This window comes from Oncorhynchus tshawytscha, linkage group LG01 (assembly GCF_018296145.1).
Source record: "Oncorhynchus tshawytscha isolate Ot180627B linkage group LG01, Otsh_v2.0, whole genome shotgun sequence".
NCBI classification, from domain to species: Eukaryota; Metazoa; Chordata; class Actinopteri; order Salmoniformes; family Salmonidae; genus Oncorhynchus; species Oncorhynchus tshawytscha.
Window position 1 is genome coordinate 78,383,021 of NC_056429.1, and position 27,684 is coordinate 78,410,704.

Genomic DNA, 27,684 nt, shown 5'->3' on the forward strand with positions numbered 1-27,684 from the left:
AATGCACTGAATGCTAAATGACCAAAATGTAAATGTAAAAATAAACTATTGCAAAGTACACCGAGTATTATTATTATTGTTTTTATTGGCCTCGTTTCAGGGACGGAGCTCATTAGAATAATACCCAATAATACAAATTTTAACATTTCGTCATTTAGGAGACACTCTCATCACACCATACTGCCATCAGACTTCTGATACCAATGCAGGGTGAAAGGTGGCCACGAAATTGTGAACCACTATAAAAAAAATGGTATAGAAAAGTATTTTGTATTTTGAAAATACAAATTACAGGTCTCGAAAGTATCTTGTTACAAAATACATTATATTGTAGTTCAGGCCGGTGAAATACAAATTACCAAATTAATTTAAAAAGTAATTGAAATATAGTCATATGGCTCACATATGATCTGGCATCAAAACTTCCTTCTGGTTCCATGGTCAGTGACCCATAGCACTAATCCAAAATCTCTGAGCGTGACATGTTCCTTCCCCATCTTTGTCCCACCATGGAGCTCCTGTGAGTGCCTGTGGGAGACTGTTGTGCGTCTGGAGGCCTAGAACATCCAGTCCCTGTGAAAACTTCCTGATTAGGGAAGGGGGTGTCACCTCTCGTTGAATACTCCCTCGAAGCTCATGTGGCTGGCTCTTGGTAACCCTAGACGAGCTGCACCCATAGAAATAGATAGAAGACTCTAGTGCCCAAAAGCTTGTTTTAGCATGGGCAGCGCCATTGAGGACTTTCAGTATTTGGAAGTATTCAACTGGGTGAGACTTCCTATAGGGCAGGTGGCTTAGCGGTTAGTGCATTGGGCCAGTAACTGAAAGGTTGCTAGTTCTAATCCATAAACCGACAACGTGAAAAATCTGTCAATGTGCCCTTGAGCAAAGCACTTAACCCTAATTGCTCCAGGGTTCTTGTTGATAACGGCAGACCCTGGCCATGACCCTACTATCTGTGGGTGTCTCGGGGAGCATTGGGATATGCAAAAAAATAACATTTCCAATTCACATGTGTATTAATACACACTTGTAAGCAACTACCAAATTATTATTATAATGGGACATAAATAATGACGCAATGTCTATCTAAGTCTATGGCTGCACCAGAGACGGAAGAGGAAGGAAGACATCTCACTCGCTCATATACAGTCAATGAACTAAGTAGACCAGACCCAGCTGCTAATACATTGGTGTCTATGGGAGAGCCACCCCTTTAAGCAGACCGGAACAGTGACCATTTTTTTCAATGGTAAACATGGTAAATGGTTAATTTATCCACCATCTTTGGCTGCACTAGTGATCAACACCAACTTCCTGTTCATGTGATGACAACCTTCTTCCCCAAGGACTTCCTCTTCCTGTTTCAACTGGTTGTTAGGAGATCTTGCAGCTCTTGCCAGTGCAGCTCTGTTCGGCCGCCGGGCTGAGCGGCGGAGGACGGAAGAGTTTTTTATTTTTCAGCAGCTGGCATCCGGTCCTCTTGGTGGCGATGTGGGTGGTGTTGGCAGCAGTGGTGGTGACGGAGTAGGACCGTCCGTGCATCATGCGGGCATTGAGGCCGTTGGCCATGGAGAAAGACTTGAGGTGGGACTTGAGAGCCAGGGGGAGAGGAAGCTTGTCAACAAGGTGGACAGGGGTGCAGGACACGATGGAACGACAGCACAGGTCCTGAAGACTCAAAACTAAGAGAGTGTGAGAGAGACAGGATATTTAATATTTCACAAATATAAATATTACACCACGAGAGGGCACCATTGTGTAAAACAGTGAAAGAGAGTAAGAACTAGCTGCTCTAGGCTCAGTTTACGCTGCCTCACCTTTGATAGGCCTCCAGAGTCTCTCCATGCCATGCCTCATTAAGACTATCCTGGCCAGCTCTGTGAAGGACTCTGTGATATTAAAGTTGCACAGTGGGCTGACCTCAAAGAAGGTGACCCCTAACCTCTCGGCGTACACCTGGGCCTGCTCTGTGGTCACCTGGCGTTTGTAGGCCAGGTGTAACCGGTTCCCCACCAGGATCTTAGGCACTCCCGGTGCATGCTGGGTAGACAGGAAGGGGAACAGAAAGTAGTGAGGTACAGATTCTGTTAGTACATAATAAGGGTGTGTATATGCGTATGTGTTACATTGTGTTCTTCCCTGTAATAAGTCAAATAATGGAGTGATAATAGAAGGTCCCAAGGTGGCAAAAAGGATGTCAAGAATCAATCGTTGAGCATATTTTATTTTTAATTCAAGGTGAATAATATTATTCACATAACATGGGCTATCTTGAAAGTCTAACTCTGTGTGGCTAGTTAATGAGTGTGTGAGTTGTTTTGGAGCAAAGGCCAGAGATGTGGGTTGGAGAAGGTTTAGTCATTATCACAAGCAGAAATTGAGCAACGTGTCTTACATCATAGAGCAATAGCAGCGATTCAGTGATGTAGACTGCAATTTACCATGTGGCGCCATCCCAAATGGCACCCTATTCCCTTTATAGTGCACTACTTTTGACCAGAGCCCTTTGGGGAATATGGAATAGGGTGCAATTTGGGACACATTTGAGGTTCACTGTTTCTGAGAGAGAGTGATTGATCGATGTCTCTTACCTCATCTATCTCCTTAATCCATCTGTCAATACCATCAAACGACCATCGGTTGGTGATGTCATAGACCAAGATCACACCCTGAGAGATCAAATCAAAAATGTTATTCATCACATGCTTCATAAACAACAGGTGTAGACTAACAGTGAGATACTTACTTATTGGCCCTCCCGAAAAATGCAGAGAGAAAGAAAATAGAGAAATAATAGAAAAGTAAAACACGTAATAATAAAAATAACAATAGATACACAATGAGTAACGATAACTTGGCTATATTCAAGGGGTACCAGTACTGAGTCGATGTGCAGTGGTATGAGGTAATTGAGGAAGATATAACTAGGAATAAAGTGACAGATAGTGAACAGTAGCAGCAGTGTATGTGAAGAGTCAAAGTTAGTGCAAAAAGGGTCACTGCAGATAGTCTGGGTAGCTATTTGGTTAATTATTTGACTAACTATTTATCAGTCTTATGGCTTGCTGGCTGTTCAGGGTCCTGTTGGTTCCAGACTTGATACCTCGGTACCACTTGCTGTGCGGTAGCAGAGAGAACAGTCAATGAATTGGGTGGCTGGAGCGCACTACCCTCTGTATTGCCTTGCGGTCAGATGTCAGGCAGTTGCCATACCAAGCGGTGATGCAGCCAGTCAAGATACTCTCAATGATGCACCTGTAGAACCTTTTGAGGATCTGAGGGCACATGCCAATTTCAGGCTCCTGAGGGGAAGAGGTGTTGTTGTGCCCTTTTCACAACAGTGTTGGTATTCAAGGGGTACCAGTACTGAGTCGATGTGCAGTGGTATGACATGCTAATACTTTTCAGTCTACGTTCATATTCAGAGCTGGGTTTTATTTAATTGTTACCACCCACCAGCATGGCATTGTTAATAATCAGAAACACCTGCAAAGTAATTTATGTCTGTAATAAAGCCCTTTTGTGGGGAAAAACTCAATCTGATTTTCTGGGCCAGGCTCCCCAGTAGGTGGGCCTTGCTCCCAAGTGGGTGGGCTATGCCACCCTTGGCTGTGCCAGGTGACCACAAAACCCAGCTCTGAAAATGAACGTAGACTGAAAAGTATTAGCATGTCATATCATATGGGAAACACACGGCAAAAATGTCCCAATTTTGGATTTCCCACAAATATATAATACTTTGCCTAAAAGTATGACTTATTGACTTGAATTGTGCAACATCATTGGTAAGCTCTGGGCATCATCTTTCAGTTGAAAAAAGTGGGCCTTTAAACATAAACACACACTCTCTAAGTGGAGATGCACAGTAAAATATGTGATATTGTGTACAGTAGGCTACTGTACAGGAGACCAGAGACAATGAAGCAGACTGTTCAGTTAATTGGGTACAGTGTAAACTATAGAAAGTCTCATGGGAATAGCACATTCCTGTATAAATACAATTAGCTGGAGTAGTCTGTCCAACTGCCAACTACTATTAAGTTTTACTGTCACTGGTGGCGCCAGTTGCTAACACTGAGGATTCAAGCTAACTCTCCATCAGTTTGCATTCCATAGAACTGTTACATGTTGACCAGACCGTGCATGCGACCGCATACGTCATTGCCCGCAAGTTGATTTTGTCCACCCAGACCAGACACCCAAGTTGATTTTGTCCACCCAGACCAGACACCCAAGTTGATTTTGTCAACCCAGACCAGACACCCAAGTTGATTTAGATTTTTAATTTGGGGACAGGTTGAAAAGCATTAAACATTTATGGCAATTTAGCTAGCTAGCTTGTTGTTGCTAGCTAATTTGTCCTGGGATATATACATTGGGTTGTTATTTTACCTGAAATGCATAAGGTCATCTACTCCGACAATTAATCCACAGATAAAACAGTCAACATAGTTTGTTTCCAGTAATCTCTCCTCTTTCAGGCTTTTTCTTCTTCTTTGGACTTTATATGGCGGTTGGCAACCAACTTTAAAGTGCATTACCACAACGAACTGGACAAGAGTGTGGACCTCAGTTCATCTTTCAATCAACCATGTAGGTATATGCTCATAAAAACCAATGAGGAGATGTTTTATCCTGACCTGACTCCACACATTGCTATTCTAACTTCCGCGACGCATATAAGGCCCTGCCCCGCTCTCCTTTCGGAAAAGCTGACCACGACTCCATTTTGTTGATCCCTGCCTACAGACAGAAACTAAAACAAGAAGCTCCCACGCTGAGGTCTGTTCAACGCTGGTCCAACCAAGCTGATTCCACACTCCCAGACTGCTTCCATCACGTGGACTGGGATATGTTTCGTATTGCATCAAACAACAACATTGACGAATACGCTGATTCGGTGAGCGAATTCATTAGAACGTGCGTTGAAGATGTCGTTCCCATAGCAACGATTAAAACATTCCCAAACCAGAAACCGTGGACTGATGGCAGCATTTGCGTGAAACTGAAAGCGTGAACCACTGCTTTTAATCAGGGCAAGGTGACCGGAAACATGACTGATTACAAACAGTGTAGCTATTCCCTCCGCAAGGCAATCAAACAAGCTAAGCGTCAGTATAGAGACAAAGTAGAATCTCAATTCAACGGCTCAGACACAAGAGGTATGTGGCAGGGTCTACAGTCAATCACGGATTACAAAAAGAAAACCAGCCCCGTCACGGACCAGGATGTCTTGCTCCCAGGCAGACTAAATTACTTTTTTGCCCGCTTTGAGGACAATACAGTGCCACGGACACGGCCCGCAACCAAAACATGCGGACTCTCCTTCACTGCAGCCGACGTGAGGAAAACATTTAAACATGTCAACCCTCGCAAGGCTGCAGGCCCAGACGGCATCCCCAGCCGCGCCCTCAGAGCATGCGCAGACCAGCTGGCTGGTGTGTTTACGGACATATTCAATCAATCCCTATCCCAGTCTGTTGTTCCCACATGCTTCAAGAGGGCCACCATTGTTCCTGTTCCCAAGAAAGCTAAGGTAACTGAGCTAAATGACTACCGCCCCGTAGCACTCACTTCCGTCATCATGAAGTGCTTTGAGAGACTAGTCAAGGACCATATCACCTCCACCCTACCTGACACCCTAGACCCACTCCAATTTGCTTACCGCCCAAATAGGTCCACAGACGATGCAATCTCAACCGCACTGAACACTGCCCTAACCCACCTGGACAAGAGGAATACCTATGTGAGAATGCTGTTTATCGACTACAGCTCGGCATTCAACACCATAGTGCCCTCCAAGCTCGTCATTGAGCTCGAGACCCTGGGTCTCGACCCCGCCCTGTGCAACTGGGTACTGGACTTCCTGACGGGCCGCCCCCAGATGGTGAGGGTAGGCAACAACATCTCCACCCCGCTGATCCTCAACACTGGGGCCCCACAAGGGTGCGTTCTGAGCCCTCTCCTGTACTCCCTGTTCACCCACGACTGCGTGGCCATGCACGCCTCCAACTCAATCATCAAGTTTGCGGACGACACAACCTCAGGAGGCTGAAGAAATTCGGCTTGTCACCAAAAGCACTCACAAACTTCTACAGATGCACAATCGAGAGCATCCTGTCGGGCTGTATCACCGCCTGGTACGGCAACTGCTCCGCCCACAACCGTAAGGCTCTCCAGAGGGTTTTGAGATCTGCACAACGCATCACCGGGGTCAAACTACCTGCCCTCCAGGACACCTACACCACCCGATGTCACAGGAAGGCCATAAAGATCATCAAGGACAACAACCACCCGAGCCACTGCCTGTTCACCCCGCTATCATCCAGAAGGCGAGGTCAGTACAGGTGCATCAAAGCTGGGACCGAGAGACTGAAAAACAGCTTCTATCTCAAGGCCATCAGACTGTTAAACAGCCACCACTAACATTGAGCGGCTGCAGCCAACACACTGACTCAACTCCAGCCACTTTAATAATGGGAATTGATGAGAAATGATGTAAAATATATCACTAGCCACTTTAAACAATGCTACCTAATATAATGTTTACATACCCTACATTATTCATCTCATATGTATACGTATATACTGTACTCTATATCATCTACTGCATCATCTATACATGTACAGTGCCTTGCGAAAGTATTCGGCCCCCTTGAACTTTGCGACCTTTTGCCACATTTCAGGCTTCAAACATAAAGATAGAAAACTGTATTTATTTGTGAAGAATCAACAACAAGTGGGACACAATCATGAAGTGGAACGACATTTATTGGATATTTCAAACTTTTTTAACAAATCAAAAACTGAAAAATTGGGCGTGCAAAATTATTCAGCCCCCTTAAGTTAATACTTTGTAGCGCCACCTTTTGCTGTGAATACAGCTGTTAGTCGCTTGGGGTATGTCTCTATCAGCTTTGCACATCGAGAGACTGAAATTTTTTCCCATTCCTCCTTGCAAAACAGCTCGAGCTCAGTGAGGTTGGATGGAGAGCATTTGTGAACAGCAGTTTTCAGTTCTTTCCACAGATTCTCGATTGGATTCAGGTCTGGACTTTGACTTGGCCATTCTAACACTTGGATATGTTTATTTTTGAACCATTCCATTGTAGATTTTGCTTTATGTTTTGGATCATTGTCTTGTTGGAAGACAAATCTCCGTCCCAGTCTCAGGTCTTTTGCAGACTCCATCAGGTTTTCTTCCAGAATGGTCCTGTATTTGGCTCCATCCATCTTCCCATCAATTTTAACCATCTTCCCTGTCCCTGCTGAAGAAAAGCAGGCCCAAACCATGATGCTGCCACCACCATGTTTGACAGTGGGGATGGTGTGTTCAGGGTGATGTGCTGTGTTGCTTTTACGCCAAACATAACGTTTTGCATTGTTGCCAAAAAGTTCAATTTTGGTTTCATCTGATCAGAGCACCTTCTTCCACATGTTTGGTGTGTCTCCCAGGTGGCTTGTGGCAAACTTTAAACAACACTTTTTATGGATATCTTTAAGAAATGGCTTTCTTCTTGCCACTCTTCCATAAAGGCCAGATTTGTGCAATATACGACTGATTGTTGTCCTATGGACAGAGTCTCCCACCTCAGCTGTAGATCTCTGCAGTTCATCCAGAGTGATCATGGGCCTCTTGGCTGCATCTCTGATCAGTCTTCTCCTTGTATGAGCTGAAAGTTTAGAGGGACGGCCAGGTCTTGGTAGATTTGCAGTGGTCTGATACTCCTTCCATTTCAATATTATCGCTTGCACAGTGCTCCTTGGGATGTTTAAAGCTTGGGAAATCTTTTTGTATCCAAATCCGGCTTTAAACTTCTTCACAACAGTATCTCGGACCTGCCTGGTGTGTTCCTTGTTCTTCATGATGCTCTCTGCGCTTTTAACGGACCTCTGAGACTATCACAGTGCCGGTGCATTTATCATTTATACGGAGACTTGATTACACACAGGTGGATTGTATTTATCATCATTAGTCATTTAGGTCAACATTGGATCATTCAGAGATCCTCACTGAACTTCTGGAGAGAGTTTGCTGCACTGAAAGTAAAGGGGCTGAATAATTTTGCACGCCCAATTTTTCAGTTTTTGATTTGTTAAAAAAGTTTGAAATATCCAATAAATGTCGTTCCACTTCATGATTGTGCCCCACTTGTTGTTGATTCTTCACAAAAAAATACAGTTTTCTATCTTTATGTTTGAAGCCTGAAATGTGGCAAAAGGTCGCAAAGTTCAAGGGGGCCGAATACTTTCGCAAGGCACTGTATCACTAGCCACTTTAACTATGCCACTTTGTTTACATACTCATCTCATATGTATATACTGTACTCAATACCATCTACTGTATCTTGCCTATGCCGCTCTGTACCATCACTCATTCATATATCTTTATGTACATATTCTTTATCCCCTTACACTTGTGTCTATAAGGTAGTAGTTTTGGAATTGTTTGCTAGATTACTTGTTGGTTATTACTGCATTGTCGGAACTAGAAGCACAAGCATTTCGCTACACTCGCATTAACATCTGCTAACCATGTGTATGTGACAAATAAATTGGATTTGATTTGATTTGACATACATACACACACTGCACACACACACACACAGTTGAACTGGACAGTGTTCAAGAAGCACAGCCTTGCTGCCTCGCTATGGTGGTGGTGTCATTGTCACAATGGTCACACCCAGTCTGCGCTCAGTAATGTGCCGATGAGTAACAATCATAAAAATAAGAACTTTATTCACCAAGTCATTTTTATTCATTGCCTGGTAGGAGAGAATTCTCAGTAGCTGATCAGCCGTGGTTTGGGATTCGGTAAAGCAAGTAGGGTTCAGTAGCACCCTATCAGGGATAAATCAAATCAAATCATAGTTTATTTGTCACGTGCGCCGAATACATCAAGTGTAGACCTTACAGTGAAATGCTTACTTACAGGCTCTAACCAATAGTACAAAAAAGGTATGTGTGTGTGTGTGTGTGTAAAGAAATAAAACAACAGTAAAAAGACATTTGAAAATAACAGTAGCAAGGCTACATACAGACGCCGGTTAGACAGGCTTATTTAGTATGCACATGTAGGTATGGTTAAAGTGACTATGCATATAAGCAGCAACGTAAAAAGCTGGGTTGGCAGGTGGTGGGACAGAATGCAGATAGCCCAGTTAGCCAATGTGCAGGAGCATTGGTTGGTCGGCCCCGCAGCCATCTGGCCCCGCAGCCTTCTGTATGTTGACCCGTTTAAAGGTCTTACTCACGTCGGCTACAGAGAGCGTGATCACAGAGTCGTCCGGAACAGCTGATGCTCTCATGCATGCCTCAGGGTTTCTTGCCTTGAAGCGAGCATAGAAGCGATTTAGCTCATCTGCTAGTGTCATGTCACTGGGCAGCTCGCGGCTGTGCTTCCCTTTGTAGTCTGTATTAGTTTGCAAGCCCTGCCACATCCGATGAGTGTCGGAGCCGGTGTAGTATGATTCAATCTTAGCCCTGTATTGACGCTTTGCCTGTTTGATGGTTCGTCGCGGGGCATAGCGGGATTTCTTGTAAGCTTCCGGGTTAGTCCCGCACCTTGAAAGCAGCAGCTCTACCCTTTAGCTCAGTGCGAATGTTGCCTGTAATCCATGGCTTCTGGTTGGGGTATGTACGTACAGTCACTGTGTGGACGACGTCCTCGATGCGCTTATTGATAAAGCCAGTGACTGATGTGGTGTATTCCTCAATGTCATCGGAAGAATCCCGGAACATGTTCCAGTCTGTGATAGCAAAACAGTCCTGTAGTTTAGCATCTGCTTCATTTGTACGCGTCTCTGTGTGTGGAGTACAGGTGATCTAGAATTTGTTCCCCTCTGGTTGCACATTTAACATGTTGATATAGATTTGGTAGAACTGATTTAAGTTTCCCTGCATTAAAGTCTCTGGCCACTAGGAGCACCGCCTCTGGGTGAGTGGTTTCCTGTTTGCTTATTTCCTTATACAGCTGACTAATTGCGGTCTTAGTGTCAGCATCTGTCTGTGGTGGTAAATACAAGTATAGCTGAGAACTCTCTAGGCAAGTAGTGTGGCCTGCAATTTATCACAATATACACTACTTCAGATGAGCAAAATCTAGAGACTTCCTTAGATTTCGTACACCATCTGTTGTTTACAAATATGCACAGACCGCCCCCCCCTCGTCTTACCAGAGTGTGCTGTTCTATCCTGCCGGTGCAGCGTAAATCCCGCTAGCTGAATATCCATGTCGTCATTCAGCCACGATTCTGTGAAACATAGGATATTACAGTTTTTGATGTCCCGCTGGTAGGATATTCGTGTTCGTACCTCGTCTAATTTATTGTCCAATGATTGCACGTTGGCGAGTAATATTGACGTTAACGGCAGCTTTCCTACTCGCCTTCTGTGGGTCCTGATGAGGCATCCGGCTCTTTGTCCTCTGTACCTCTGTACCTGTGTCGCTTCCTCTTGCGAATAACTGGGATGTCGGCCCTGCAGGGTGTTTGGAGAATATCATGTGAGTCTTGCTTGTTGTTGAAAAAATCTTTGTCTAATCCGAGGTGAGTGATCGCTGTCCTGATATCCAGAAGCTCTTTTCTGCCATAAGATACGGTTGCAGGAACATTATGTACAAAATCATTTACAAATATAGCAGAAAAAAAACACATAATAGCACAATTGGTTGGGTACCCGTAAAACTGCTGCCATTTCTTCCGGCGCCATTGTGGTTGAACTACATAGATTTCCTACATACTGGATCCACTAACATTGATGTACCATTAAAGTTTTGCTTTTGAAAAGTGCACAAGCCCATCCACTGTCCCTGTTTAGATAGGTGCACCCCCATCCACCCATACTGTACTGTTTCCACAGGAAAGGGTGCTGGGGTCAGTAGTGATGGTGCTGATATACAGATGCATGTGAAAACATGTACAAATAACTTGCATGCACCCATTCTATAATATTAGCACAGCCAGTAAGACTTGTGCATGTGGAGGTCGACAGCATAGTATTTACAGGTTGTATGTGCTGATTCTAAAACATTCTCAAATGGGCTACTGTGTTCTTTATGTTGAAATGCTCAAGGCTATTCCTTTCCTCAGAGATGAAATCTGTTTTTTGAGTGAGGTTTCCACAGAACCATGTAAGGTTTTATACATTAGGGTTTACTATACATTAGGGTTTACTATACATTAGGGTTTACTATGCATTAGGGTTTACTATACATTAGGGTTTACTATACATTAGGGTTTACTATATATTAGGGTTTACTATGCATTAGGGTTTACTATGCATTAGGGTTTACTATGCATTAGGGTTTACTATACATTAGGGTTTACTATGCATTAGGGTTTACTATGCATTAGGGTTTACTATGCATTAGGGTTTACTATGCATTAGGGTTTACTATGCATTAGGGTTTACTATACATTAGGGTTTACTATGCATTAGGGTTTACTATGCATTAGGGTTTACTATACATTAGGGTTTACTATACATTAGGGTTTACTATGCATTAGGGTTTACTATGCATTAGGGTTTACTATGCATTAGGGTTTACTATACATTAGGGTTTACTATGCATTAGGGTTTACTATGCATTAGGGTTTACTATGCATTAGGGTTTACTATGCATTAGGGTTTACTATGCATTAGGGTTTACTATGCATTAGGGTTTACTATGCATTAGGGTTTACTATGCATTAGAGTTTACTATGCATTAGAGTTTACTATGCAGTGTGCAGCAGCAGCCAAGAGAAACATTCCCCTGCTGTAAACATGTTATTTGTTTTGGAATTGTGAAACAATAATGTGTAACCCATTATCAAACAGTGTACTGAAGAAAGAATCTAACTCAATCACACACACAAACACACATACCTGCGCTCCTCTGGAGTAAGAGCGGAAGATGGTGCAGAAGCGCCCCTGGCCAGAGGTGTCCCTGAAACAACACACAGAGGTCAGGGGTTAAGAATGTCAACCATATGTCAATCAAAACACACAGTATTCCAACAACATTCCACCCCTATTATAATGACTTTATAAAGGCAAGGCATCTATTGCTATCATTTGTCAGACAATCACCAATTATCTATGTTTAGCAACACTGATAACTTCTCAAATGTATAGTATATTTGGCTGTGAAATTCAGACAATTCATACATCCCTTACAAAGAGGGGATTAACTACATATATTCAAAACCTACTGTGGTGTAATAAACACCAAAACACTAAGATTAAGCCTGCATTTAAGAGAATGCAATTGGCTAAGGTAGTGAGAGTACAGAGCTAAAACAATAACATGTTTCCGGATTGCATTCTCCAGATCTGGATGGCACAGCAGTGTTTGGGTTCACACACACACACACACACACACACACACACACACACACACACACACACACACACACACACACACACACACACACACACACACACATACACACACACGCCCGCCCACACACTCTGGCCCTGTTTTTAATTCGATGAGAGTCATGCACATATAAAACATTGAACACTTGTTTCTTGATATAATTTCATATACTGACACCACATATCATATTTCACACACTAGCCTACTATGAAGGGAGAAGCTTTAGTTTTATAGAGTATAGAAATGTCAATATATTAATAACAGGAGAATAACCCCACGTCGTTTAGATACTCATATTCTCCTTTCTTCTCACAAGCTGCAGATTTGCAATCATCTTATTGTGTGTATCCGTAGGCCTACTCCACCTGCAGATTGGATATCCTTGCCAAGTTCACAATTTTCACAACTGGCCAATTCTGCACGCTAATGCTTGTTCTCTCTTTGTTAATATGTTAGCCACTCTATAATTGACCAATGTTCCACCATGCCACGCTAGCATTTTACCATTGTTCCCCTTCCCCCAATGCCACACTTGCTAGCTGTGATTAGCGTGTAGCCATGGTGAGGAGGATAGAGAGCATTACTAACAGCCCTCCTGTTAAAGTAATAACGTGTCTCATCCTTTTAGACATCAAACAAAGTTTCCAGATGAATCATTTAATATTGACTTGACTAAAAGCAAAACCCTCGAAAAATAAAAGTAGCACTCTCATGGTAAGGGTTAGGAGTAAAGAAGAGGAGGGCAAAGGTCACACGGTGGGAACCGCGGAGTGTGTGTGTGATGTGGATTAGTGTGCATCTGTGCATATGTGTGTACAGTGCCTTCAGAAACAATTCCCACCTCCTGACTTATTCCACGTTTTGTTGTGTTACAGCCTGAATGGATTACAAAAATATACATTTCACCCATCTACACACAATTCCCCATAATAACAAAGTAAAAACGTGTTTATAGATATTTCGGCAAATCTATTGAAAATTATATACAGAAATATCTCATTTACATTAGGATTCACACCCCTTGGTCAATACATGTTAGAATCACCTTTGGCAGAGATTGCAGCTGGGATTCTTTCTGGGTAAAAGTCTCTAAGAGCTTTGCGCACCTCTATTGTGCAACATTTGACCATTATAATTTTTTCATTCTTCAAGCTCTGTCAAGTTGATTGTTGATCATTGCTAGACAACCATTTTCAAGTCTTGCCATAGATTTTCAAGCAGATTTAAGTCAAAACTGTAACTCAGGGTCTCCCGGGTGGCGCAGTGGTTAAGGGCGCTGTACTGCAGCGGCAGCTGTGCCACCAGAGACTCTGGCTTCGCGCCCAGGCTCTGTCGTAACCGGTCGCGACCGGGAGGTCCGTGGGGCGATGCACAATTGGCCTAGCGTCGTCCGGGTTAGGGAGGGGTTGGCCGGTAGGGATATCCTTGTCTCATCGCGCACCAGCGACTCCTGTGGCGGGCCGGGCACAGTGCACGCTAACCAAGGTTGCCAGGTGCACTGTGTTTCCTCCGACACATTGGTGCGGCTGGCTTCCGGGTTGGATGCACGCTGTGTTAAGAAGCAGTGCGGCTTGGTTGGGTTGTGTATCGGAGGACGCATGACTTTCAACCTTCGTCTCTCCCGAGCCCATACGGGAGTTGTAGCGACAAGATAGTAGCTACTAAACAATTGGATACCATGAAATAGGGGACAAAAACAGGGTAAAAATTCAACAACAAAAAATGTCACTCAGAACACTCACTACTTGGTAAGCAACTCCAGTGTAGATTTGGCCTTGTTTTTAAGTTATTGCCCTGCTGAGAGGTGAATTAATCTCCCAGTGTGGTGGAAAGCAGACTGAACCATAGGATTTTGTCTGTGCTTAGCTTGATTCCATTTATTTTTTATCCTGAAAACCTCCCCAGTCCTTATCAATTATAAGCATACCCATGACATGATGCAGCCACCACTATGCTTGAAAATATGGATGTGTTGTATTGGATTTTCCCCAAACATAACACTTTGTATTCAAGGACAAAAAGTTAGTTGCTTTGTCACATTTTTTTGCAGTATTACTTTAGTGCCTTGTTTCAAACAAGATGCATGTTTTTTAATATTTTTATTCTGTACAGGCTTTTTTTCACTCTGTCACTTAGGTTAGTATTGTGGAGTAACTACAATGTTGTTGATCCATCCTCAGTTTTCTCTTAGCACAGCCATTAAATTATGTAACTGTTTTATAGTCATCATTGGCCTCATGGTGAAATCCCTGAGCGGTTTCCTTCCTCTCCAGCAACTGAGTTAGGAAGGACACCTGGTATCTTTGTAGTGACTGGGTGCATTGATGCACACTTCACCAAGCTCAAAGCGATATTCAATGTCTGCTTTTTCTTTTTACCCATCTACCAATAGGTGCCCTTCTTTGTGAGGTATTGGAAAAACTCCCAGGTCTTTATGGCTAAATCTGTGTTTGAAATGCACTGCTCAACTGTGGTACCTTTCAGATAATTGTATGGGTGGGGTACAGAGATGAGGTAGTCATTCAAAAATCATGTTAAACACTATTATTGCACACAGAGTGATGAGTCCATGCAACTTATTATATGACTTTAAGCAAATTTTTACTCCTGGACTTATTTAAGTTTGACATAACAAAGGGGTTTTGACTTAAGGCATTTTAGCTTTTTATGTTTAATCAATTTCAAAACATAATTCCACTTTGGCATTATGGTGTATTGTGTTTAGGCCAGTGACAAAAAAAAGCTCAGAATTTAACCAATTTTAAATTCCGGCTGTAACAAAATGTAACAAAAAAATTTAAAAAATAAAAGGGTGCGAATACTTTCTGAAGGCACTGTATGTTTTGTGTGTGTGTGTGTGTGTGTGTGTGTGTGTCTGTCTGTCTTTCCCTCATCCCTATTCTGCTGCTTTGACAAATCTGGCTACAATTCCTCTTAGTGTAATCAGACTCACATGTTTCTTATTGAGCCTATGTACAGAGCTCTCTCCACCATTGCTCTTCTTCTTACAACAACTCTCAGGAATGTCTCTCTCTCTCGCTGACAATACTCTATTCTTCTCCTAATCTGATCAACATGATACAGTCAAATTGCACTCTATCACCTACAGTATATAGAGCGATTTAGGACCTGGTCAAAAGTAGTGCACTACATAGGAAACAGGGTGCCATTTGGGACAGGAACTAGGAGGCCATAGAGTCCCATTTACAGTTTCAATATGTTCCAATAACCCTGATGTGGAATTGGGATGAGTTTAGCATGGTAACGGCCGGGTGGGTGTGTTTGTGCATGCGTGCGAGTGTGTGTTGTGTACAGTGACTTCACTCACCAGAGCTGCAGCTTGACTCTTCTTCCGTCTAGGAGTATCGTTGTCGTCTTGTAGTCGATTCCTGCCAACATCACGAAACAAGAGAAACAGATGCTAATAACATCTCTGTTAGCCTACTCTGGATGTATCTAGGCCCTGACAGTATGTCTGAGCTGTCATGATTATTCTACATGACAGACAGAGAGGGGGAGAGAGTGAGAGAGGGGGGAGAGAGATGAATAAGAGGGTATTAATACGGCTGTGTATGTTTCAGGAGGTAACATGTGGAAGAAGCAGGATGGAGATTAAACTGAGTAAATTAACATGTCTGCAGCCATATGGGACCTGGTCAAAAATAGTGCACTAAATAGGGAATAGGGTGCCATTTGGGAAGTAGACCATGTGAGAGGGAGGTGGGTAGATGTGTAAAGTAAGCACTGAGGCAATGCTGTAATCTCTATCCAACACATACACACGCTGTAATCTCTATCCAGCACATACACACGCTGTAATCTCTATCCAGCACATACACATGCTGTAATCTCTATCCAGCACATACACACGCTGTAATCTCTATCCAGCACATACACACGCTGTAATCTCTATCCAGCACATACACACGCTGTAATCTCTATCCAGCACATACACAAACTGTAATCTCTATCCAGCACATACACACGCTGTAATCTCTATCCAGTACATACACAAACTGTAATCTCTATCCAGTACATACACAAACTGTAATCTCTATCCAACACATACACAAACTGTAATCTCTATCCAACACATACACAAACTGTAATCTCTATCCAGCACATACACAAACTGTAATCTCTATCCAGCACATACACACACTGTAATCTCTATCCAGCACATACACAAACTGTCATCTCTATTCAGCACATACACATGCTGTTATCTCTATCCAGTACATACACAAACTGTAATCTCTATCCAGCACATTACACACTGTAATCTCTATCCAGCACATACACAAACTGTAATCTCTATCCAGCACATACACGGATGAACACATGCACAGATTACATTCACATGCACGCACAGGTCACTCAGACTAATCATAGAAAGCTGGGATGGAAATCTGATCCTCTGATCCTGTTGAAATCAACATATTCTCACATTCTCTGTCTCTATGCCCTCTTTTCTCTCTACGTTATCTACCTACCCCCCCTCTCTACCCCCTACCTCCGCTTCACTCACTACCTCCCTCTCTCCAGCTGTCTATACCCCTTTCTCTCTCTCTGTCTCTCTCTCTCTCTCTCTCTGTCTCTATAAGGCAGTGAAAAGAACAACTATCCCTAGAAAGATCCACATAATTCCCACATTCTTCTCACATTCTCTCTCCATAGGATTCCTAGTGTTTGTGTGTGCTCGTGTGTTCATGCATGTGTGTCAAAACTCAGGAATCCTGTTTTTCTCTGGATACCAGATCCTTTATTAACCCATCACCCCATAGACATTACCTTATCACCATGGAATGACATGTGTGAAGATGACAATAACATGTGTTCATTGAAATCAAGCTAAAACCATGACCATGTAAGGGTTAAGTCGTACAGTACTGGATGATGAAATCCCACACAGGATCTCACCCAGAGGGCATGACTCATACTGCACAGCACAAATACTGAAGCTACATAGTGACAGCAGCAGCATGCACACATTTTACATTCAAATGCCAGTCATTTAGCAGACACTCTTATCCAGAGTGACTTACAGTTGTGAGTGCATACATTTCATACTTTTTAGCCTATTCACTGATGGCAATGCCAGTTGATGTAAATATATTTGACTGGTCATGCTTATCGGTGTATAGGTTAAGTTTCATAATTTAGTGTAATTAAAGTGCCGTGTGTACACGTACAACATACAGATACAGAGCCTGTGAGCATTAAATATGTCAGACAGCGCGAGAGCTGCTGCTACAGCATCTCAAACAGCAAACGCATAGGCAACGGAATGCAGGCTTCAGTGTGACATTTTGGTAACATATGTTTGAACCTGGACGTTTTACAACATATTATGAGACATGTCTTACTTTGCTTCAAAGTAGCCTAGCCAAAATCAGACCATATCCGTGGAGGGAATTATTTTATATCAACTTTCTTTCATTGTCCAGTAGCCAAAGGCACATAGTAGATCTCCCCTCTTTCAACATTTCCAAAGAATATTTGAATCTCTGTCACATGAAACCGCTCGCATGTGTGACAACGGTGTTTTCCCAATAATTGCATTATGGATCGAACATTTACTCGTAGTCTGCTGCCTTGTGCGGCATTGCTGCACTTAAATGTGAAGAGATAATAATCCATCAACATTTTAAGCTAAACGTTCTGATCTGTGGTTTTAGACTCATTGCTTTAAAAACAAATGATGTAGCCTAGGCCTACTGGTTGTATGAATTTGGGATCTATCGTTCCACAACTGTCCCAGAGTCTGTTTGGAATAGGCTATTTCTTTTTTGACAATCTGGCCAACAGAATAGGTAAAGTTTTCTATAATGGGGATAGTAGATTGACATAGGCCAGTGATTTGGCTGTTCGTTACTCGTCTTGTTTGGCTGAGGAAAAAATCTGTGTAGAAAGTTATTCTAGCATCTTCAAAGTGTCCATCAGAATTCCGTAAGAAGGACCGCACATCGTTGCATCCTCAATTTGCATGTTCTGTTAACATGAATTACCATAATCAAAATGTGATTTCTGTCATTCTGAGCCCCATGGGGTGGGCGCCCTTATCAGGTTGCGCACCCAATGCATATGGGTCCGGTAAATTTCTCAAATGACCAGTAAATTAAAATGCTGCAGGTCAAATGTCCGAAGCAACGTTTTCCTAACAGAAACCCTGATACACACACATAGACGCAAGCATACATGCAAACAAACACACACACACACACACACACAGATGCAAGCTCGCATGCACAGACACACACGGGGTATCTGTGAGCATTAAGACGAAGCTTCAGTATGTACTCGGAGCCTTACCACGTCTGGAAGCAGCAGAGTGTACTGTGTTTTTAATTCCAGTGAGATCAGACAAGTCCTGGTAATTACAGTAATCAGGGAAGAAAAGCCATTCTCTACTTTTGTTCACTGAGAGGTGTTTCTGACAGCAGCACAATTTTAACATGTTCATATGCGTGCGTGCGTGCCTCCGTGCGTGCCTCCGTGCGTGCCTCCGTGCGTGCGCTCACAGATGCCAATGGCAGCTGACAAATCACATTTAACGCTTTTCCTCCACATGAAGAGTTGGTTCCCCAGTCCAACTGTCACCCCTGGCAAACACCCTCCTCATGACCTGCACCCATAATGCATCCACCTAGGTGTTACTCCTGCCTTTAAGGGGGGTCAAGAATGTAGGTCTTAACACTGTATGTCTGTCCTGGCCCAACTGTCTGGTTGGGTTTGGAGCGGTCTTGTTCCGAGACGTTGTTTACATGCGGACGTGACATTGTAGTATTGGATTGGATATAGTTTGTGCTGACACCTTGAGGAAGATTCACGCAAAACATGGGTACAGTATGTGTGCATAAATGCATGCAGGTGCGCGCGCGCACACACACACACACACACACACACACACACACACACACACACACACACACACACAAAATACACATATTGTACACTGTGGAGAGGTGATGATACATAAGAGGTTAAGATAATCCTTCTAATATTTGTTAATATACACTGAGTATAAAAATCAATAGAACCCCCCCAGCATTGCAGGTCTTGACATAAACTTACTACCACACCCCGTTCAAAGGCACTTAAAAAATGTTGTCCTGCCCATTCAACCTCTGAACGGCAAACATACACAATCCATGTCTAAATTGTCTCAAGGCAAAAAATCCTAATTTAACCCGTCTCCTCCCCTTATCTACACCAGGTGTCAAAGGCGAGCCCGCGGCTGAATCTGGCCCGTGACACATTTCTATCTGGCCCGCGTACTGATTTGGGTTGTCAATTAATTTTGGCCCGCATCATCACCGCCCGCCAAGTCACAGCAAGCACTGCCAACGTGCTGCACACCAAATGTCAGCGCAATGCCACACACCCACACACACCTACCTCCTCCCAGACCCACATACAGTGGGGCAAAAAAGTATTTAGTCAGCCTCCAATTGTGCAAGTTCTTCTTCTTCCCAGCCTGGTGCAGGTCTACAATTTTGTTTCTGGTGTCCTTTGACAGCTCTTTGGTCTTGGCCATAGTGGAGTTTGGAGTGTGACTGTTTGAGGTTGTGGACAGGTGTCTTTTATACTGATAACAAGTTCAAAAAGGTGCCATTAATACAGGTAACGAGTGGAGGACAGAGGAGCCTCTTAAAGAGGAAGTTACAGGTCTGTGAGAGCCAGAAAACTTGCTTGTTTGTAGGTGACCAAATACTTATTTTCCACCATCATTTGCAAATAAATTAATTAAAAATCCTACAATGGATTTTTTTTCTCATTTTGTCTGTCATATTTGAAGTGTACCTCTGATGAAAATTACAGGCCTCTCTCATCTTTTTAAGTGGGAGAACTTGCACAATTGGTGGCTGACTAAATACTTTTTTGCCCCACTGTACACACACAAGCCAGCCACGGTAAGGCTGGATCATATCATAACTAATGGCACTGATCGTATCTTCTACCAGACCCGAAAGTTTAAAACTGTTGTTGGCTAAATGTTCATGCCACGTTTTGGTGCCTAGCCTGCAGAAAATGTAATCTTGGTTGTCAAAATGTTATAAGATAAAGGATTCACACGCGGGTATGAATTACTACTAATGGGCAACATGACACACAAGCAAGTATAATAGTTGAACCATTTACTTTATGAAATTACAGTCTGATGCGCTTGCATCGGTGAATTTTACAGCGCATAAGATGGAAAGTGTAGGCTACTGACACATGCCACTGTCCTAGCTAGGCTACTAAAATGTTGCAGTCTGGCTTGGATTTTTAAAGTTTGAAAATTAATCATCAAAAAACAAAAACCTGCAACAAAACCCAATTCAAAGGAGAAACATGAATGCCTATTACAGCAACATTTGAGCAGTAGCCTAGGCTGGCTACTCAACTACAATACATTTTGAATGCAGCATAAAGTAATGCTGCATTCAACCACACCGGTGATCCATGCGGCGCAAAAAACATTTTCAACATGTTTTAGGTTGAAAGGTTACAACAACCTAGCTACGTTTTTGTTATTTGTAGTTATTAAATACTTTTTGATTATACAGTATCCTATGTACCTTAGTGGACATTATAAAGGGCCATATTTGTTCTAATAAAACAATGGTCAGTTGTATGCACGTACAAAAACTAAACATAATAGTCTATGCCTGTCCCGTGCTCAATATAGTCCATGATCTGATTTACTTTGATATCCCTGATCTACACGGATTGAAGTGGATTCAACAAGGGCCATCAATAAGGGATCATAACTTTCACCTGGATTCACCTGGTCAGTCTGTCCATCTGCCAACCTTCATACCTCCATCTCACCTCTCTGCCATCTGTTACAGACACTGATGGCATGCCAGACCCAGTGCCAGGATAAAGTGACTAAGGGGGGCGTTGAAATCGGTGAGTGTCACAATTTGGGGAGATTCTTACATTGAAATTATATTGAATTCGGCTTTTCACATGATCACATAACCTTTCACATGTGAAATCACGTGCGCCGAATGGGACACAATGCAGATAGCAAGGTTAGCCAATGCACGGGGGCACTGGTTGGTCGGGCCAATTGAGGTAGTATTAACATGAATGTATAGTTAAAGTGACTATGCAGATATGATAAACAGAGAGTAGCAGCAGCGTAAAAGAGGGGTTGGGGGGGGGACGATGACACACAATGCAAGTAGTCCGGGTAGCCATTTAATTACCTGTTCAGGAGTCTAATGGCTTGGGGGTAAACTGTTGAGTAGCTTTTTGTCCTAGACTTGGCACTCCGGTACCGCTTGACATGCGGTAATATAGAGAGCAGTCTATGACTGGGGTGGCTGGGGTCTTTGACAATTTTCTAGGGCCTTCCTCTGACACCGACTGGTGTAGAGATCCTGGATGGCAGGCAGCTTAGTCCCAGTGATGTACTGGGCCATACGCACTACCCTCGGTACTGCCTTGCGGTCAGAGGCCGAGCAATTGCCGTACCAGGCAGTGATGCAACCAGTGCTCTCGATGTTGCAGCTGTAGAACCTTTTGAGGATCTGAGGACCCATGCCAAATCTTTTTAGTTTCCTGAGGGGGAATAGGCTTTGTTGTGCCCTCTTCACGACTGTCTTGGTGTGTTTGGACCATTCTAGTTTGTTGGTGATGTGGACACCAAGGAACTTGAAGCTTTCAATCTGCTCCACTATAGCCCTGTCGATGAAAATGGGGGCGTGCTCGGTCCTCCTTTTCCTGTAGTCCACAATCATCTTCTTAGTCTTGGTTATGTTGAGGGATAGGTTGTTATTCTGGTACCACCCGGCCAGGTCTCTGACCTCCTCCCTATAGGCTGTCTCATCGTTGTCGGTGATCAGGCCTACCACTGTTGTGTCGTCTGCAAACTTAATGATGGTGTTGGAGTCGTGCCTGGCCATGCAGTCGTGGGTGAACAGGGAGTACAGGAGGGGACTGAGCACACACCCCTGGGGGACTCCAGTGTTGAGGATCAGCGTGGCACACCCTCACCACCTGGGAGCGGCCCGTCAGGAAGTCCAGGATCCAGTTGCAGAGTGAGGTGTTTAGTCCCAGGATCCCTAGTGATGAGCTTTGAGGGTACTATGGTGTTGAACGCTGAGCTGTAGTTAATGAATAGTAGTCAAATGAAGCAGATGCTAAGCTACAGGACTGCTTTGCTAGCACAGACTGGAATATGTTCCGGGATTCTTCCGATGGCATTGAGAAGTACACCACATCAGTCACTGGCTTTATCAATAAGTGCATCAATGATGTTGTCCCCACAGTGACTGTACGCACATACCCCAACCAGAAGCCAAGGATTACAGGCAACATCCGCACTGAGCTAGAGGGTAGAGCTGCCGCTTTCAAGGAGCGGGACTCTAACCCGGAAGCTTATGGCTCACATCTACACCAACACCTAGACCCACTCCAATGTGCATACTGCCCCAACAGATCCACAGATGATGCAATTTCTATTGCACTCCACACTGCCCTTTCCCACCCAGACCCATCTTTTACGCTGCTGTTACTCTCTGTTTATAATCTATGCATAGTCACTTTAAATCTACCTATATGTACATATTACCTCAATTACTTCGACTAACCGGTGCCCCCGCACATTGACTCTGTACCGGTACCCCCTGTATATAGCCTTGCTTGTTATTTTACTGCTGCTGTTAAATGATTTGTTACTTTTATTTTATATTTGTTACTTACATACACTTAGGTTGGAGTCATTAAAACTCATTTTTCAACCACTCCACAAATTTCTTAACAAACTATAGTTTGGCAAGTCGGTTAGGACATCTACTTTGTGCATGACAAGTAACTTTTCCAACAATTCTTTACAGACAGATTATTTCACTTTTAATTCACTGTATCACAATTCCAGTGGGTCAGAAGTTTAAATACACTAAATTGACTGTGCCTTTAAACAGCTTGGAAAATTCCAGAAAATTATGTCATGGCTTTAGAAGCTTCTGATAGGCTAATTTACATAATTTGAGTCAATTGGAGGTGTATCTGTGGATGTATTTCAAGGCCTACCTTCAAACTCAGTGCCTCTTTGCTTGACATCATGGGAAAATCAAAAGAAATCAGCCAAGACCTTATAAAAACAATTGTAGACCTCCACAAGTCTGGTTAATTCTTGGAGCAATTTCCAAACGCCTGAAGATACCACGTTCATCTGTACAAACAATAGTACGCAAGTATAAACACCATGGGACCACACAGCCGTCATACAGCTCAGGAAGGAGATGTGTTCTGTCTCCTAGAGATGAACGTACTTTGGTGTGAAAAGTGCAAATCAATCCCAGAACAACAGCAAAGGGCCTTGTGAAGATGCTGGAGGAAACAGGTACAAAAGTATCTATATATCCACAATAAACAAGTCCTATATCGACATAACCTGAAAGGCCGCTTAGCAAGGAAGAAGCCACTGCTCCAAAACCGCCATAAAAAAGCCAGACTACGGTTTGCAACTGCACATGGGGACAAAGATCGTACTTTTTGGTGAAATGGCCTCTGGTCTGGGGGGTTGGCCATGTGCAACTGACGTGTTTTCTGTTTGCTCCGGCGGTATTCTTAAAGTTTATGTGAATTTTGCAGCAGAACTGTATTTATTTTCAAATATTAGTTTGGTAATCCCTTTCTGTAAAAACCAAGACTATTTTTTGCTTTCGAATGTCAGCATGTCGACGAAACTTAAGGCCAAAAACGTGACTTTGAAAGAACCCGACCTACAAGACCCACTCATCACCGCCCTCTCCTGAGTCTGAGGGCCCGGGGACTCACACTTTACACGGGGGTGCAGCTTGGCCTAGCGGCCCTGAAATGAACATTCTCGAGGCCATGAAACTACTACGCTCTGAGATAGTTGAAATGAAAACAGAGGTTGTTGCTACGATTGAGGCCCGAATACAGGAGGTTTCTGACACTTTAAAAGCAGATTTAACCATCCTGCGGAACGAGACGGTGCCAGCAATCACATCACTCAAAACAACAGCTGCGCCACACACTACAACGATTGCAGCACTGGAGACCTCCGCTACCAATGTCTCTGACTTAACTACATCCCTGGAGGCTGACGTGAAACGCCTGGCTGCGGATTTGAAAAAGGTGAAAGAGAGCTGTGTGAGTTTAGAGGGATTCTCTCGCCACAATAACCTGAGACTGGTATCGGTCCCAGAGTCAGCGGAAATGCCTCGCGCCACAGATTTAGTTTCTGGGCTGCTGAAGGAGGGTGACATAATTCTTCGAGTGCACTCTCTCCATGAGAAGATGGAGATTCTCTGACAAGCCCGAAATAGCACTCTGAGCTTTCAAGGACAGAGCTTCTCCATCTACCAGGACTACTCGCCCAAGGTTTCCAGGCAGCGCGCAGCTTTCAGACAGGCCAAACGATTACTACGGGACCAACCAGGTGTGAAGTATGGACTGTGATTCCCGGCCCGTTTATGGCTATCTCATGATGGTAAAGACTACACATTTGAGTCTCCGGATGAGGCTATGGCTCACATTCAACGTCACATCAAGAAGTCTTGAACTTGCCCATAGATCAGTAACTGTTGCTTGCGAACTGTGGATAGTAAGTAGCCCACCTGTGGTACAATTATGTTTAGTTATAACATACTAGTCTTGTATAGTTGGGGAGTTGGCGAACCCATTCAGGCTTATTTGATGTGGTCTAATGTTTTGATCATCTAGTGTGCTTGCCTTACAAGCATTCAGTCATTTTAATTTCATTAAATTAAGGTTTTAAGGTTTTATTAACTCAAGTGTTTCTAGGCTGTCTCGTTCACCTATTCAGTTTGTTTACATAGTGTCTCAGTGACTCAAAATATTTTTGGTTATTTGTTCACTGCATCCATTTGCACCGACCCAGTAAACAGTAAATGTTCCGAGGCTACATGTTTTTGGGGGTCTTCACTTCAATTTTAAAAGTTTTGAGCGTCATTTATGCCCAGCATACGTTCAATGTTGCGCACACATAGTTTTTTGGTCTTGGTTGTAAGTTGTCTCAGCGTCAAACTAGACAATAATTTCTTTTTTTTTATTGTCTTACTACAATTTCCTTACTTCAAATTAGGTTTTTGGCTTAGAGCCTTTATAAATTTTATTTATTTTCTCTCTCAATGCCTCAATGGGAATATAATTATATACATCTACAAGTGGTGCTTTTGTAATTTCGTTTGCACAAGGGATTCACTTTTATTTTTCTCTCTTTTTGCTGTTTGATCCACTAACACAAAACGCGACTTTAAAGAGCGGGACTGTGGGTTTAGGTTTAAGACCGCACTGTCACAGACATACTGTGCAAAGAGAACATGTTCTATTTCGTGGAGGTACTGTCTGGGATGGGGGGAGGGGGGGAAGGTTGAATTGTTCAGTTCTAATGTTGTCATTCTGTCTTTTTTTTTCTGTACTTTTTCCAAACAACTTGCACTGTACATTATTACTCTGAGACAAGTTATTTTGTGTTTTTGGGCACTCTATGCTCTTATGACAGGGTTGTATAACGTGACTGCACAGGGTGTCCGAAATAATGCAATCAAGTACATTTCGTGGAACATCAAAGGGGTTAACAAAACTGTGAATCGTAAGAGGGTGTTGACACACTTAAAGGGTTTGAATGCAAATGTTGCATTTCTACAAGAGACTCACTTGAGGACTGGTGAGCATTTTAGGATGCGTAGGAACTGGGTTGGTCAAGTGTTCCTCTCTAACTTCATAGTAAATCAAGATATGCTGCCATTTTGGTTGATAAATCTACTCCCTTTGTAGCTTCTGAGGTTATTGCTGATCCTAAGGGACGATACGTTATAGTGACCTGTAAACTGTTTTCTACCCCTCTTGTTTTGGCTAGTGTTTATGGCTAGGGATGACACAAGTTTCATTTCTTCCTTTTTATCTGCTATACCCAATTTAGATTCTTATTTGTTGATTTTAGGGGGGGATTTCAACTGTAAAATGTCCCCAGTTCTTGACAAGTCCTCACAAAGAACTACAGGCCATCTAAATGTGCCCTACTTATTCAATCTTTTCTTCATAAATATGCTATGTTTGAGGCCTGGCATTTCCTACATCCTACAGATAGACAGTATTCCTTTTATTCTCATGTTCATCAAACATGCTCCCGGATTGATTACTTCTTTTTGGACAAAAAACATCTGCCTAACCTTTGGCGGTGTACTTACGAGAGTATTGTTATTTCTGACCATTCACCATTAGTGCTTGAACTAGAGTTTCCCCAGCGACCTCCTGTGTGTTATCAATGGTGCCTTAACCCCATTTTACTCTCAGATAAGGAGTTTGTCAATTTTATTTCTTCTGAAATCACTTTATTCCTAGAAACTAATTCAACACCAGGTATGTCCTGCTCTACCATATGGGAGTCTCTCAAAGCATACCTACGTGGCCAAATTATTTCTTATACAGCAAACCAAAACAAAGTTTGCTCTCAGCAACTTCGGGACCTGAGCGAATCCATAGCCACATTGGATGAGAAGTATGCTACGGATCCTTCCTCTGATCTACATAAAGAGCGCCAACTACTCCAATCTGAATTGGATGAGCTTTCTACCAGGCAAGCTGAACAGATACTCTTGCGAGGTCGGTACAGAGTGTATGAACAAGGCGACAAGGCCAGTAAACTCCTTGCACATCAGATCAGTAAATCTGAGGCCTCATGTTTAATCCCACAAATAAGGACCCCGTCACAGTTATACATAAAGCGATCAACGATCAATTCAAACAATTTTACTCTGCGCTATACACCTCTGAATCCCCTCAAGACCATTTGCTGATTGATTACTTCTTTAATGGCTTGAATAAGCCTTCAATTGATACAGACTGCCATTACTGTCTAGAGGAAGAATTTACACCTGAGGAGATTGTAACACCAGTGTCCGCAATGAAAAGTGGTAAATCACCGGGTCCGGACAGTTTTCCAACCAAATTTTACAGGACGTTTTCTGGTCTGCTTTGCCCATTCTTGTCTCGATTATTTGCAGAGTGCCTTAATATCTCAAAGCTACCGCCTAGTCTTTATCAGGCTTCAATTTCATTACTATTAAAGAAAAACAAAGACCCCCTGGAATGTGGATCCTATCGCCCAATCTCGCTTTTAAACTGTGATTACAAAATCCTAGCCAAGTTTTTAGCCATCCGTATGGAAGGCTTGCTGCACCAAGTAATACACTCTGACCAGACTGGCTTTGTGAGAAATAGGCACTTGTTTTTCAATATTAGGCGCCTTATGAATATACTGTACTCCCCAGCGTCGGAGGACCCAGAGGTGGTGGTCTCACTTGATGCGGAAAAAGCTTTTGACC

General features: G+C 43.1%; 1 protein-coding gene across 1 annotated transcript in view; it reads right to left on the minus strand.

Moving 5' to 3' along the window:
• Positions 1–3: 3 nt before the first annotated feature.
• Positions 4–27,684, minus strand: part of rab40b (RAB40B, member RAS oncogene family) — a 45,155-nt gene continuing 17,474 nt past the window's right edge. Inside the window, exons 2-6 of the mRNA XM_042326001.1 lie at positions 15,696–15,756; positions 11,875–11,935; positions 2,595–2,672; positions 1,821–2,043; positions 4–1,685 (exon numbers count right to left, since the gene is read on the minus strand). Coding sequence (XP_042181935.1) covers positions 1,378–1,685; positions 1,821–2,043; positions 2,595–2,672; positions 11,875–11,935; positions 15,696–15,756 — 731 coding nt within the window. The 3' untranslated portion in view covers positions 4–1,377. The remainder of the gene's footprint in view (positions 1,686–1,820; positions 2,044–2,594; positions 2,673–11,874; positions 11,936–15,695; positions 15,757–27,684) is intronic.